The 14,411-nt window shown below is 57.8% G+C and overlaps 1 protein-coding gene across 10 annotated transcripts in view; it reads left to right on the top strand.

Annotated features, from left to right (window-relative positions):
- Window positions 1-13,988, top strand: part of ERMARD (ER membrane associated RNA degradation) — a 40,233-nt gene extending 26,245 nt beyond the window's left edge. For 3 of the 10 annotated variants that reach the window (XM_074367937.1, XM_074367934.1, XM_045524895.2), the window contains 9 exons: window positions 1,314-1,382; window positions 2,838-3,011; window positions 4,352-4,435; window positions 5,507-5,583; window positions 6,007-6,129; window positions 6,477-6,695; window positions 7,490-7,603; window positions 9,016-9,195; window positions 13,055-13,604. In XM_074367937.1, the coding sequence (XP_074224038.1) occupies window positions 1,314-1,382; window positions 2,838-3,011; window positions 4,352-4,435; window positions 5,507-5,583; window positions 6,007-6,129; window positions 6,477-6,695; window positions 7,490-7,603; window positions 9,016-9,195; window positions 13,055-13,454 (1,440 nt within the window). In that variant the 3' untranslated portion in view covers window positions 13,455-13,604. Of the gene's footprint in view, window positions 1-1,313; window positions 1,383-2,837; window positions 3,012-4,351; window positions 4,436-5,506; window positions 5,584-6,006; window positions 6,130-6,476; window positions 6,696-7,489; window positions 7,604-9,015; window positions 9,196-12,808 lie in introns of all 10 variants that reach the window. The other 7 variants (XM_074367939.1, XM_074367935.1, XM_074367943.1 and 4 more) reach the window with 7 other exon arrangements.
- The last annotated feature ends 423 nt before the right edge of the window (window positions 13,989-14,411 follow it).

The raw sequence follows: 14,411 nt of genomic DNA, 5'->3' as shown, positions 1-14,411 counted from the left end.
AAATGCCAAGAGATATAACATTGTATGCTACAGTTATTTAGAGGCTTACATTTTAGTTAAGGTTAACATTTTCTTGCACATGAAATTTACATCAACTGCTGTTACGGGTCTGCAGTGTGCACTGATGCATTTAATCTGTGAATTGCAGGTGTGATTCTGAAGGTGGAAATCTGGCATAGTAAAAATTACCATTGAAAGTATCTTTTATCACTTGTAGAATGTAGAGGCTTTTGTGTGCGTGATCCTGGTTGGAATTCCATGTGCTCTGAAGTGTGACACCTCAGAGCTAGCCTGGGGGAAGCAGAGCAGGGCTCTGTGTAGAGATCTGGGCACTCAGATCACTCTGCCTTTGAGGTAACCGTTAGACTCCTGAGTGGGCGGGTGGTGACTGGGTTAGAAACGTACCTGCTAACGTTCAGAGTTTGTTCCTCAGGCAAATAATTGCTGTCACTTGGATATGTACTTGATACTGTGAGGATTAAAGTAGCTGGTGTGGTCACATCTGTATGGAGCCAGGTGTATAGGACTAGATTAGGGGGTCAGATCCCTGAAGAGTCCATGGTGAATTGAGAAGTGACTTCTGAGGTTACTCTGATGTGTACTTGTGTACACAGACGTGCACACATGTGTGCATGCATATAAACACGCACACATGCGAATGCACGCAAATGTGTGTGCAATACATGTACATTTAAATGCAGACATGTGTACACATACATGGAAACATACACATAACCCACACATGCACATATACAACGCATACAAGCACACATGAACATATGTATACGTGTAACACAAGCACTGTGAGCACATGTATGCACACATGCATGCAAATATACACAATACACAGACACGTGTGAACACGGGTACATGTAAATGCAGTGCACACACATATATACATATCAACATGCATAAACACGTGTATACGTGCATGTGCACATAAATACATATAAACAGTGTACAAATACACATACCTGTATACACACAAATATACATCAACACACATAAATACACGTATACAAATACATGTACACACATAAATGCATAGAACACATATCCACAAACACACATGCGCACTTGTGTACACACACACACATATATAATATCTTCTAAAAGTCATTGTAGTGGTTAAGAAAAGCTTTCCTGAACAGGTAGTTGCTATGTTTTTAAGTCTGTCCTTATTTTATTAATTGGTTTTACACTTAAACAGCCCAAGGTACAGTATCTTTTGACACTGAAAGTTTGTGTGTGTGTGTGGGGGGTGTGTGTGTAGGTGTGGCAGTTAATCAGCTTATTTATTTTTCATGTTTTAGATATTGGCAAAACACTTGAATGATGGTAAAATCAATCAACTTCCTCTTTTCCTTGGAGAGCCCGCAATGGTAAAGTATTTGGCATTTCCAGTCTAATGTCTGTGTGTTTACATAAGGACAGGGTTAGCACTTCTGGGAACGGCATTAATTTGGCTTGTGATGTGCTCACAAGACATGCTTCTGAGTCATTCCCATGTCTGAACTTGGCCGCCTGTGCAGCTGGCGTTTGCTGAGCTCAGACCCAGCTCGGCCACCGGGCTTCGGGCTAGTGGCTTACTGGCCTCTCCCGAGGCCTGCCTGTGCCCCGGCTCCTGAGCAGTGTCTGTTGGGGGTGTGTGGCTGTGGCCCCGCTCCTGAGCAGTGTCTGTTGGGGGGTGTGGCTGTGGCCCCCGCTTCTGAGCAGTGTCTGGGGGGGGTGTGGCTGTGGCCCCGCTCCTGAGCAGTGTCTGTGGGGTGTGTGCTGTGCTGGCAGAAGGGACCCCTGTGTTTTGTGAACCACAGCAGGCAGGTGGGGCTGGTGAGACGGTGTAGAAGAAAGGAGAATTAATTATTTAGAGCTGTTTCCCATTTATCCAACTTTTGTATTTTGTGGAGACACCAGGTGACCACTTTGGACTGTAAATAGAATGTCTGTATGTGTTCCTTTTGACTGGGAGCTAGCACCCCGGCATCCAGTTCCTGTCGGGTGATGTTGGTCGGATTCTGTGTGCTCCTTGGGCTCCTTCCTGCCGTAGGAGATGAGGGTGCCTTCGCACGTCTGTCTCAGGCCCTTCTCCCCCGTGAGCCCCTGACTCTTCTGCTGGTGGCCTGCCTGGTCAGCAGGCCGGGCTTCCTGGCTTTCCCCTCACCCTGTGAACGAGGCCCCGGACGGGTGTCATGCAGAGGGGCAGTGTCTTCATGGCCTCAGACATGAACAGGTGTTCGGAGAAAGGCAGAGGTAGAGGGCCCATGGAGAGGGGGGCACGAGAGCGGTGCCCAGCCCAGCACTGACTTCTTTCACTGATGGAAGCCGCTTCTAGAAGTGGCCGGTCAGGGCTTGTTCCTCAGGGAGAGTGAGGACCAGAAACGGTACTTGTCCTCCGCGCGTGTTGTACCTGGTCTTCCGAGCGTCTCAGGCTGTGTGGGCCCGGGAGCAGATACAGGTCTGGGCTTCCCGGGAGACCTGAGCAGCCGGTGCAGTTACAGAGAGCGGGGTCCCCCGGGAGAACCCTGCCAGAGACAGTGGGGTGCAGTTACAGAGAAGGGGGTCCCTCAGAATCCTGCCTGAGGTGTTGGGGTGCATTGCAGGGAACGGGGTCCCTGGAGAACCTGCCTGGGATGGCAGGGTGCACTGATAAAGCCAGGAGATCCCTGTGGCAGACCCAGCTTGGTGCTCCCTTGTCCGACTGAGGGGGTCCAGGCCCACGTTTTCATAGGCAACTTGCTGCTCCGCGCTTCTCAGGCCTCCCCTTTCTGGGCCTTGGCACCTGCCTTCTTTCTGCTGAGGATACTGACAAAATGTCTTCTGTGTCCTTTCTTTGGCAGGAATTTCTCTGGGATTTCCTGAACCATCAGGAGGGTCCCCGTGTGAGAGACCGTTTAAGCCACGGGGAAGTCAGCTTGCCCGAGTTTCCAAGGGAGGCAGCAAACCAGCTGCTTGCCTTTTCCTTCGTGCTTTTACTGAGACTCACTGACGAAGACCTGCTGCCAGTTTTCAAGGTAGCGCACGGCGCAGGCTCCCTGCCATCCATTTATGAGAGAGTGTGGTTTGCTTCCAGACGTGATTAGCTCCTCATCACCTTTTCAAAACCTGCTCTGTTGCGGTGTGCCTCCACGCGAACAAGTGACACGCGTGCGTGCGTTCTCTGTGACAGATCAGTCGGCACCACTGATCGAACCTAAAATAATTCAACTCATTTCTTAAGAATACATTTGCTTTTGTTTTTAATGGTGACAGGATATTGCATACCAAAGGACAAAGTATAAAACAGGATTAACTAAATAAATCGGCAACATTTACAGAGGACTATTAAATTGAGGGGGTAGAACACTTGCATTTGTCAATAACCTGTAATTCTTTTATTATTTTAAAGTAAATAAGGCAGGTCAGAAAGTTAGTGGTACTTTAACCCTTCTTGCAGATTGTACGTGCAACAGTGACTGTAGCACGTGTGTCAGAGGTCAAGCAGGATGGAACCGTCACCACACGAGGCGGAAGCCCGGCGATTCCTGCTGCTGGCGGCCGTGTGGCTCTGCGCCCACGGCCTCCGCGACAGCCCGGACGGGTTCCTTGAGGACGCCCTTCTCCTGTCTTAGCATTTTCGTTCACAGCGCGTTGTTGGCATCTTAGTTCTGCTTTACTCTTTCTCGGCCACTTGACACCCCACTTCACTGGCAGCTCATTGTTCGTCGGAGCTGCCCCTCACTGACGGAGGACTTCTGATTTTCTCTGCAGTGGGGCGTCCCCGACTGTGATGCAGAGACAAACCCCTGTGTTCACTTGGGCATTTGTGTCGGCGACTTTGTCAAAGTCCAGCTCCGACGCAAAGGCATCAGAAGCCCCTGTTTTCGTTTCCCTTACTGATCTGTGTGTGTCGCTGCCCTTTCTCAGGTCTGTCGGGGAGGCTGCGGCTCTTGTGTGAGCCGCTTGTGCGCGTCTTTTGCCCCGCTCTGCTCACTTTGCCTCCTCGCTGGTGTTCCGGCCTTGTTCGCCATTTCAGGGCACGCGCTGCTGCTTGTCCCTAGGTCTTGATGTCTCTTCTCTCCGGCACCTGCATCTGGAGTTGTTCTTGAGAGACCCCTTGTTGTTCAGAATTATGAATATATTTATATGTTTTCCCTTGGACTTTCAGAGCTTTTCTCCTTCCATTTACATCTCTTGGTCCAGGTGGAATTTACTTCATCTGAGAGTGAGAGAATCTAGCTTTGTTTTTTTTTTTAACAAAGTGCAAGTTGGCAGAACACTGTTTAGAGAGTGGACGTCCCTGTACTGTGTGCAGCGGGCGGAAGCAGAAACCTGGAGGCGTGGTGGTCACAGCTGTCCGTTTGTCTTAAACTAGGAGAAGGCCATGGTGAGATCGCTGATGGGTCTCGCAGAGGGCTACGTTGCTCGCTGCCATCCAGCATCTCGGCTTAAAAAGCAGGTGCGTGTGGCGGGGCGGGGAGGTTGCGCCTGCAGGGGCCTAGGGGCCCAGCTGCCGTCCAGCCCAGCTTCGCCGCTGGATGCGTGGGAGGCGGCACAGGGGCAAAGCCAGGGTCGTCTTGAGGGAGGCCCCCTGAGAAACCCCGAAAGAAGCCGAAGGGTCGGTACGGGGGCTGGGGCGAGACTGCAGTGGTGCGGGGAGCCGCCCGGCTTAGGGAAGAGCCGCCCCGGTGGGGTGATGGGCCGGACGCTGGGCAGGGAGCTGGCGGCCACGCCAGGCAGGGTCGGCCAAGCTCTCGCATCCCCTGGTCCTGCGTCCGAGCTCCCACATCCATGGTCCTATGTGGTGATGCTGCATTGGCCATGTCACCCCCTCGTGCCACACACCACATGCGTCCCTCACAATTCCGAGCTTCCGGAGCAAAGGCCATTGGAAGGGAGGCGAATGGGGTTGGCGGAGGAGGTATGATTCTGGAAGGCAGAGCCCTTTGGCCTCAGCGCTGCATCTCCCGCCCCCTTGGGTCTCTACGCTGTTCCCTGTCACTGCCCACCCTCCCGTAGCGGATTCCTGGGGTCACCTGTCCTGTGACTCTGGCCCCTCCGCCATGGTGGACTCACGGTCTCTTCAGTGGGAGGCCATTGCTCCAGGGGTCACCCTGTGTAACGAGCCAGCCTCCTTCAGCATCAGCAACAGCGCTCCGCACCCTGTGCTTCTGTGGGCCGGGGGGCGGGGTCTGGGGGCAGAGGTCGAGGCGGGGGTGGGAAGCAGAGGCTGGGGTCAAGGGTCAGGAAGAGATGCCGGGTCGAGGGCCTGGAGCGAGGGCCCGGGGTTGAGGGAGGGCGGGTGGTCTCATGGGGACAGCTTGTTTCCTGCAAGGAGGGACGGGCCCAGCACTCCGCAGGGTGCCCAGCTGCCCCAGACGCCGGCCCCCACGACCCCCCTGTGCTTTCACCTCCTCCCTCACCTGCTCGTACCACGTGACCGAGACCCTCCACCTAGTTCTAAAACGTGGCGTCTCTAACAGTTTAGGAGCATGTTGTCTAGAACATTCTTTCAACATTTTCTTCTCAGGTTCTGAGCTGTGAGGAGAGCCTCAGGGCTTGGCCTCTGCTGCCTTTGCCCAAAGGAGCTGGAGGGGAAGCTGCCCAGTGAGTCTGTCCGGGTCCCACGGGCCTCGGCGGCCGGTGGGCGCCGGGACACAGCACAGCCATGAGATACAGCCAGGGACGGTGACCGGGGGCCAAGATGGGGTGGGGGGTGGTGACGACCCCCCCGGAGGCTGGGGGGCAGTGTTGTGGGGAGGTGGCTGGCCTCCACCAAGAGTCTGAGCGGACGGTTGGAAGAGGGTCTGCGGGGCAGGGGGACGGGCTCCTGCGGCAGGCGTGGTGCTCCCAGCGTATCATGTCCTGTTCTGCCTCCACTCCGAGGGTGGCCCTTCACTTCGTGTTTGGGGAAGCAAGTTGCAGACTAAGTGCTTTACTCAGTGAACCGTTAAAAGTACATGATTTTGCACAGGCACTGACGGGGCGTCTTGCTTGTTGCCATGCGTCTGTGCATATTTTGTTTTTCAGGTTGGAAAGTAACTCTGAAACAAATGACTGCAAGTCTTTAATCACAGACATCATGGCTGAGCTGTGTCGCCACCTCCCTGCGAAGCTCTGTGTCCCCCCTGACTTGGACAGCCCTCCTGGGAGGTGAGTTCAGGACACCTGGGAGTCGGGGTTGCAGACGTAGTCACAAGTCTGTGTTTTAAGTGTTATGGGCCTGGTGGCTGCGTTAGAAGCCCCTGTTGTCCCTCAAGAGGAATTGTCAGATAAGCTTTGATGGTCTCTGTGCATGTGTTGGTGTGTCTGGTGGATGTTAGAAATATGTGTTCTGTTCACTGTGGTCAGGCGTGCGTTCATCTGATGTCTGCCGTGTTAACAGCTGTATAGCAGACGGAGAACATGCCCGCAGGCCACCGCGGGTGGGCTGGCTGGTCAGGATGCCCTGGGGACGGGCGGTGGAGGGGCCCCGCCAGAACCCATGCTCTGGTCTGCAGGTGGCCCCAGCTGCTCCGTGAACTCTGCGGCATCCCTGTCCCGACCCTGTTCTGCCCCAGAACCGTCCTGGAGGTGCTCACCGTCTTCCGGAAGATCGGTGCCTGCTGCTGCCGCGTGTCTGGCCAGGTCACCGCCTCCTGGGAGCGGAGGCACCAGCAGTGGGTGGACCGGAGCCTCCGCTCGCGGCAGAGGCGGAACTACCTGCGCATGGCGAGCAGGTGCGTGGCTGGCGGTCCGGTTGGGGGAGGCGGGTCGCGGGCGGTGGTGACCATGGATGCGCTTCCAGTCCTCGCTCCGGAGAAGCACTCGTTTCAGGAAAGTCACGGTACGTGCTACCTTAAGATGCTGTTTATAATTTGGCCTGAGGAGCATGGGTCCCACCGACCCAGGGGGTTAAAACATGACGGCAGACTAACCGGGGATGCGGCATCGGGCGTCCTCACCCACACCTCCCACCTTAGAATGTGCTGCGTCTCAGGAAGTTATCACTCTGGACAAATTCCTAGAGCTTTTGGGTTGAGTGGTATCTAGTTTACAGAGCTTTAAGTAAGTATTCCTGGGTTGCTTCTGAACGGCTACTCCCGATTTCCACACGTCCCGGCCGGTTGTAAGGCCTGCATTGTGTCCTTTCCCAGATGGGATGTATGTCGCAGTCCCTGCCGGGTTCGTGGGAGAGCTGGAGTCCGTCTCTCACTGGCTTTGGGTCCCAGAGGCACTGAGTGCGTTCTCATGTCTGAGCATTTGTGATCTTCCTCTTTCGAGGGTCCTTTCCTGAACGCGGAATTCAGGGAAGACGCAGGAGCCCAGGGAGGGACGGGCCCTCAGGGCAGGCTGCCGGCCCAGGGTCAGCGAGGTGCCCGTGCTCCACAGGGAGGGGACGCGCAGCACAGCCACCAGAAACACGGCTGTCCGCGCGGAGTGTTCTTGACAAGTCTGTGGTTAGGCGAGACGTCTTCCCCTTGTGAAGGTGAGAAACAGTTGTGTTTATCACACTAACTTCTTCTATTTTTAGTGTTAAGGTTCTGTCTCCTGTGCTCTACCTGATTTTATTGCTGATTGCTCTGGAATTGGTCAACATTCACACGATTGGTGGGAAGAATACTTCAGAGTATCAGCAGTATCTGAGGTGAGTGTGCCGCCCTCTGAGCCCTGAAGCCGTGTTTTGTTCATTCTGGATAATGTCCACGCCTGTCGGTTAGTCTCTCGGTGGGATTTTAAACCCCACAGTCTCGCCCATCACTGTTCTTGGGGATTTCAGAGCAAGTTTGTGTTAAAGCTGACACATTTCAAAAAGCTAACTGTGATTTACACGTGTACGTCTTCCGAATCCCTCCCTCGGGGGTGGGTGTGATGTCAGGGAGGAAGCTGGCGCGGTCCCTGTCTCGGCAGCTGTGCGGACGCCCTGAGTCAGGTCATGGCTCAGAGCCAGGCTGCTGTAACTAGTCTTTTCCAGTTGGGAAGCCGCTGTGCAGGACCTCAGACCTGGGGGTCCGGAGGGGGAGAACACTTCCCATCCAGAGAGTCCAGAACCGAGGCAGCCCCGCCCCACGGACGCCCCGACCGCCTCCCCGAGGAGGCCCTGAGGCTCTCAGTGGCTTTAAGCTAATACTTTACAGGTAGCAGGCACCTCAGTACGTGTTTAAATGAGGGTGACAGTATGACTGCATTTTATCAGAACGCACATCATGATAGCAAGGGGTAGCTGGTCATTGTTGCTGCCTCGGTCAGGGATTCTCAGCCTCGGCACTGACCTTGGGGCAGGATCATCTCTGCTGCGGACCGTCCCGTGCCCCGTGCCCCACAGCCTGTGGAGCAGTGTCCCAGGCCTCTGCCCACTAGACACCCCCCCCTAAGTTGTGACAACTGAGAATGGTTCAGATGTGGCCAGACGTCCCCTGGGGGCAGGATCACCCCAGCTGAAAACCAGGCCTCTGGACTAAGTCTGTGCGTTTCCATCCTGTTAGTCTTTTCATTTCTCCCTCAGCATGAACACTTTCAAAAATTCAAAGTTGGAGAAAATTTTAGATTTCTTGGGAAATTTCAAGGAGAATGTAGAGTATGTAAAAACAGCATTTCTTCCCCTCAGCCCCAGCCAACCCCCGCGAACATTTTGGCAAATTAAGGAAAAACCTTCCAACAGGAATAGCTACTCCAAGCGGGACGTGTCTCCTCTGAATGGGGGGGCCCTCGTCCGGGCGGTGGAGGTGCGGCCCTAGGGTCCGAGGGGCACTGGTCGTCGAGTGTCCGCTGTGCGCGTTACGTGTCGGCGTCGCCCAGGCAGCTTCTGAGCGCCTTCCTAACCTCAGAGCGTGGTGTGTGGGCCTGAGAGCAGGAGACAGACGCTGAGCCGGCCCCCTTCTGCTGTCTTTCTCTCTTCCACTCTGTGGTCTCTTATTTCTATTTTGTATGTATTTTTTTTCCTTAAGTCCTCAAACAGAATTAACTATTTAGTTGTAATTCCATAATGAAAGGAACATGTTTAAATCATTCCGGCATTTCACAGCGGAATAGATAAGTTCATTTCTTTCTTTTAAACAGGTTCTTGAAGTCCGTCTTGCAGTACACGGAGAACCTGGCGGCTTCCACCAGCCAAGACCAGAACAAGTGGGATGAAGCTGTCAGTCTTACACACGCAGCCTTGTTGAAAATGTGGACTTTTAGTGAGAAGAAACAAATGCTAATACATTTAGCCAAGAAACCCACAAGTAAAGTGATCCAGTGAGTCAGGACACTTTGGGCTCTCTCAGGGAACCTGACTTGAGTGGACTTGACAGCATGTGGGTTGAAGATCCAAAGGGAGGGTAGCTTCCAGGTTCTGTTTGATGAGGGCGCATGGTCCATTGCTCTGCAGTTCCCGACTTGCTTTCCCTGAGTGGTTGGTGTGGCCCTCAGGCTGGCTCCCTCGTGGTAACCAGCGGTCATAGCGGCTCTAGGCCTCAGCTCCCCGAGCACACCATCCAGAGAGGAGAGGTTCTTTTCACCTGACTGTTACCCAGAAATGGGCGGCTTCATCTTACTGGCCACAGGCCTAATCCTGAAACGTGGCTGTGTCCAGGACCCAGCTCTGTGCTCACGGGTTGGGCTGGGAGGATGTCTCCTCCTGGACTGGCTACTGGGGCCCACAGGGAGGCTGTGGGCCCGTCAGTGCCTCATCCCTGGCGCTGAGGTTCTCACAGGGGAGAACCGAGCAGCAGCAGCTCCTGGAAGGTGCCGGGCAGCGTGCGGCCGGGGAAGCAGGAGCCTCGCGGTCTCCAGCGTCTGGGGTTGGCAGGTTCAGGACGGGAGCTGGGTGGGCTGGGGAGTGAGGGCCAGGGCTGTGGCCACTCCAGGCAAGCACCGCGGTTCTCTGACGTTCAGGAAGCTTCTCGTCTGCTGTGTTGGAGCAGCAAGGCCGCTGGTTCTCAAGAAACCCCTTGCAAAGCTGTCCTGCCCCAGGTCTGGGTGCAACGGCCGCACCCACCCTCTGTGAGGACAGCCCCTCCCACATCTCGCAGGGGGGTCTGGGCCCAGGATGGAGCCCCCGCAGGGGTGGTGACACGGGGAGACAGCAGACTCTAGGTCTGGCAGTGCCTCTGCCGACTCAACACCCCTCCCCTTTTAAACCGAACTCCTGGGTTCTGCCGAACGTGATTCAAAACCCCCTGTGTCGGTGTTTCCACCTCTGGACAATGTTCTTTACGGGACGGCCCCAGCCCTCCTCGGCTGTTCTCCAAAGTGCAGGTTGGTGCTCCTGGCGCTGGAGCTGGTCTGGGAGGGGAAACCGGCCAAGAAACGGTCACTGAGCAGCAAGGAGACTGCAGAGCTGGCCATGCTCCCTGGGCTCCACCCGGCCCTCTGCCCTCAGCCTCTGCCTGCTGTGGGTCCTCACTGGGAGGAAGGGTCTTTCTAGCTTGGGTAACTAGTTCTGCACAGACTTTTACCCCTGCACGTGGGAGCTAAGCGCTTTTCCACAGAACCCCCAAGTGCCGTCTGGGTCACAGCCCCACCGCCATGGGAGGGCAGTCACCCCCGCCATCACCATCAGCCCTTCCTCATCCTGGGGTTCCCTGGCCCGTGACCAGCACGGCCAGGTGGGCTCTCAGGCCCCCTGTAGACATGCATCCTTGGGAAAGAGACATCCAGAGACATCCACCCTGCCTGTGGTGTGGACGGAGAGCCACTGCCCTGCTGCCTCGCTCCCCGTGCGCCTGGCTGTGGGCAGAGTGGAAGGAGCCAGAGGTGGGCCCCAGCCACACCCTCCAGGTACTGCATCCTGGTGTGACACCCTCACCCCCGGCTGACCGCCCGCTGTGAGATATGCCTGGGAGCGGCGCCCTGGAGACCCACCGTAGCGATAGGGCTCCCTGGGGATGGTGTGGGGGTCCCTGACATCCACAGTCGGGCCTCATGTCACCTGATGCAGCGCTTGGCCCTCGCGGGACAGACTGCACACACTCCGCTCACCCCCTCTCCCCACGCCCGTCCTCAGCTCTGATGCCCCAGCCAGGCCCCAGTCCGTTCCTTCTGGCCCAGCTCCATACACTTAGCCAGCCTCCTGCCCGGTAGGCCCAGCCTCGTGGACACTGATCCTTGCTGCCTAAATGAAGGTGTGGCGCCTTCCTGGTGGCGCCTCCCTTCCCTGTCGGAGGAGCCCCTTGGGGCTGTGATGCCCCTGAGTTTCTCCTGTGGAGGGTGTTGGCGTGTTTTGCAGAAATCAAGTTTGGGCAGCAGATGGGGGAAACGCTCCTGGAGACACCATGTGCGAGGAGGCAGCAGCGTGGCTGCCAGGAGGCTGAGCCGTTTGCTGGGGGGACTGTCCCCCAAGCGTGGCCAAGCCCCGTCTCACCTGCAGTCAGTGGTGAGGCCTCTCATGCCCAACGTTAGGACGCAATGGCTCCAGGTGTCCTGTGGTGAAGGCAGCGTCCTGGCTGCACCAGGCTCCAGAGGGAGCCGCGGCCTGTCTGCAGCAGGAGAATAGCTGTCGTGCTTTGTCCCAGAATGGCAGGGTCTGAGCTGGTGGCCTGTGTGGCCCCTGTGGTCCCCCGTCTGGGGCAGAGTTCACGTCAGCCGGCAGGCCTCATTCTGGACGTCAGGCAAAGCTGGTGATGTTATGGGCTCCCTGGTCAGTGGCCAGAGCATCACACAGTCTGTAAATGTCACCTCCGGAACCCGGAGGGCCTCTAAATATCTGGTCTCTGTCTCAGTGGCTGCGGATGTAGGGTGCCCCAGCCTGTCCGTCTGTGGGAGGACACGGCAGCAAGTTTCCAGGTCACGGCACCTGCTCTTTGTGGGGTTATGCTGCACCCTTTGATGTTTGTACATTTTATGAAGGTGTCTAAGGTGTCTGGTTTCCTGTACATGTCACATCGGCAGTGATGTCCCGTAGGTGGTGTGACAGGACAGGGATGTGAGCGCATGGAGAGGGGAGGGCCACATGAGACTATGAGGGCGCCTGTCCCTGGCAGGCATGATGCCACTCCAGCAGGTGCACAGGGGTGTCATCTGCCCCATCAGCATTCACTGCCTGACACAGGGCCATCCAGACCCGGGGCCGTTCCTGACGAGGGCCCATCCTGATGGGGGAGTCCTGATGCGTTCCAGGAAACGACCCCTGTCCGGAGCAGCGCCTGCAGTTGGGTGGGGTGGGGATGTCACTGATTGAGTTTGTGTGAATCCACGAATCCGGGCCCACTCACCGGGGTCTGTCGTGCTGCTCCACAGGCCACGTGGGCCCAGGTCAAGTGGCTCACCTCCGGGGCTGTCCCAGCTGTGCACTGTTGCCTGTGGCTCCCGTCTTGGAGGAGGGAGTTAACTCTACGTGTCCACTTTGCTCTTTGCCCTTTCTATCGACCTGGACCTTGCTCGAGGGTCTGGGGACCCCACCATCCCGTCTCAGAAGGTTCTGGGTCTGTAGACAGGCTCAATCCTGGGAGCCACAGGAGGCATGCGGGCTCTGCCCACCCGCCCTGGAGGCATTTCTGCTTCTCCAGGTCAGGGTGACCTTAGTGGCTGTCGGTGTGCCCATCCGAGGGCATGATGATGAATTAGCCACCAAGACCTCTGCCACTTGGTCGCTCTGGTCAGTGCACTGACCTTGCCGCCTGTTACCGGGGCCGAGGGGGCAAGCACAGTGGGGGGGGGGGCAGGAGGCCGCTGCCCTCTGAGTGCTGGGTGTCGCGTCCCCCTTGCGTGGGGGTCGCGTCTGCCCGTAGGGTCCACGTTTCTGCTCCTTGGACCCCGTTTTCTCTCCCTTATTTGGCTTCTCACCCACTCTGCCCAGACTGTCCAAGGAGACTCAGAGTCTCTCACCTTGTTGTGCCAAGTGATCTCTTCTCCCGTTTGAGCTGTTCAGGAGGAAGTGTTACTTCTCTCAACCCAGTCGCTCCCCTCTGGGAACCCTCCCCCCACACTGGCGAGAAACAAGGACGCGACAGGCCCTCACTCTGCGTTACAGGGTGCTTTCCTCACTTACTTGGATGCGATGATTCCCAGCTAACTCAGGCCCCGAATGTAAGACCCAGGTCCCCCTCCATCTCCTGGACAGCCAAGGCCAGCACCGCGCAGGCCGCGGCCTCTCACCTGTGCTCTGTCTTGATAGGAGGCAACATCAGCGCTCAGACCCGCGTGCTGGGAACCTCAGACTCACTTTCAGGCCTCGCCGCACCGTCCACCTGCCAGGACACTCCCCGTCCGGGTCTGGGCTCTGTCCTGTGAGCCTGTGTCCCAGAAGCCTGCCTCCGTGGAGCGCTCCCCCGTGGGCTCCAGGACTCCAGGTGTGTTCTGAGAGCAGCGTGGATTCCCGTGGTGCCGGGCTGTGTTGGCAGGTCTGTCCTGCGTCCCCCGGTGCAGGGAACGGCGGCCGCAAGAGCTGTCCTTGCCCGGCAGGGACGCCCTCCCTGGGGAGGCCAGGCTGCTCCTGGACCGGCTTGCCTGGGCGTTGCCCGCGGCTATTTCCTGCACCTGGCTTTGTCCCTGCTGCTCCATCTGCTCCAGGCTGACACCTGCCTCAGCAGGTGCGTCATTGCATCTGGGGACAGCCATGTCACATGGGGCTGGAATTTGCTGTTTCTCCCCAAACGGTGTTGCTCAGCCCTGCTCTGAGCCTCCTCACACTGGAGTCCGCGCAGAGCCTCGCTCCAGGGGAGCCGTCCTGAGGGCTCCCACGCCACCCGTCACCAGGGACACGGGCTTCTGTGATGGAGCGTGACTCCGGCCGCTGTGACAGCTGAGGAGGCCCAGGAACTGAGGAACGGCCAGAGGACCCCGGGTGCCCGCAGGTCGGCCCCAGCGCCCCGCCCCGCCCCGCCCCTGCCGCTGAGCACTCAGCCGACGGCCATCAGCGGCGAAGGGACGGAGTGACGGTCGCCGAATGTGTGCAAAGCAGCGACGCGCTTCCAAGAGCGAGCCCAGGGATGGGGGTGGGGGTGGGGTGCGGCTCTGCTGGCGTCAGGCGCACAGGCGGGCGGCGGGCGGGACACCGAGCTCCAAGGCCCTGTAATTCTCTTCTTACTAAAGTGCTTCGCTCCTCGCGACCCGAGTTTTCTCCTCGGCGCGGCTCGGAGGCCAGCCCCGCCCTGCCAGGCGGGGGAGGCGGCGGCGGCGGGGCCCTCCCGGCTCGGGCCTCCGTGCGCCGCGGTGAGGAGGCGACGGCGGCCCCGCCACGGGGGACCCCCCCCCCCCCACGGGGACGTCCAGCCCTGCGCGCCGGAAGCACGCGGCCGAGATGCCGCCCCCGCCCCCCGCGCCGGCTCGCGGTCTCCGCAGGGTCTTAGGAAACGCGACGGTGGGGCGCGGCGGCGGCCGGGAGGCCCACGTCCACGCTGCTGAGCCCGCCGTGCCCCCGGCCGCGTCCTGGGCGTCCTGGCCGAGACGGACGCCTCGGAAGGGCCGGGGAACTGCGGGCAGAGGCGTCCCGGGCTCCGTCTGACGCTAGCGCTGCCCGCGGACGCTCCCGC

Source organism: Camelus bactrianus, chromosome 8, assembly GCF_048773025.1.
Source record: "Camelus bactrianus isolate YW-2024 breed Bactrian camel chromosome 8, ASM4877302v1, whole genome shotgun sequence".
Lineage (NCBI taxonomy): Eukaryota > Metazoa > Chordata > Mammalia > Artiodactyla > Camelidae > Camelus > Camelus bactrianus.
Note: the sequence above shows the minus strand (reverse complement) of the source record. Positions and strands in the feature narration are given on the sequence as shown.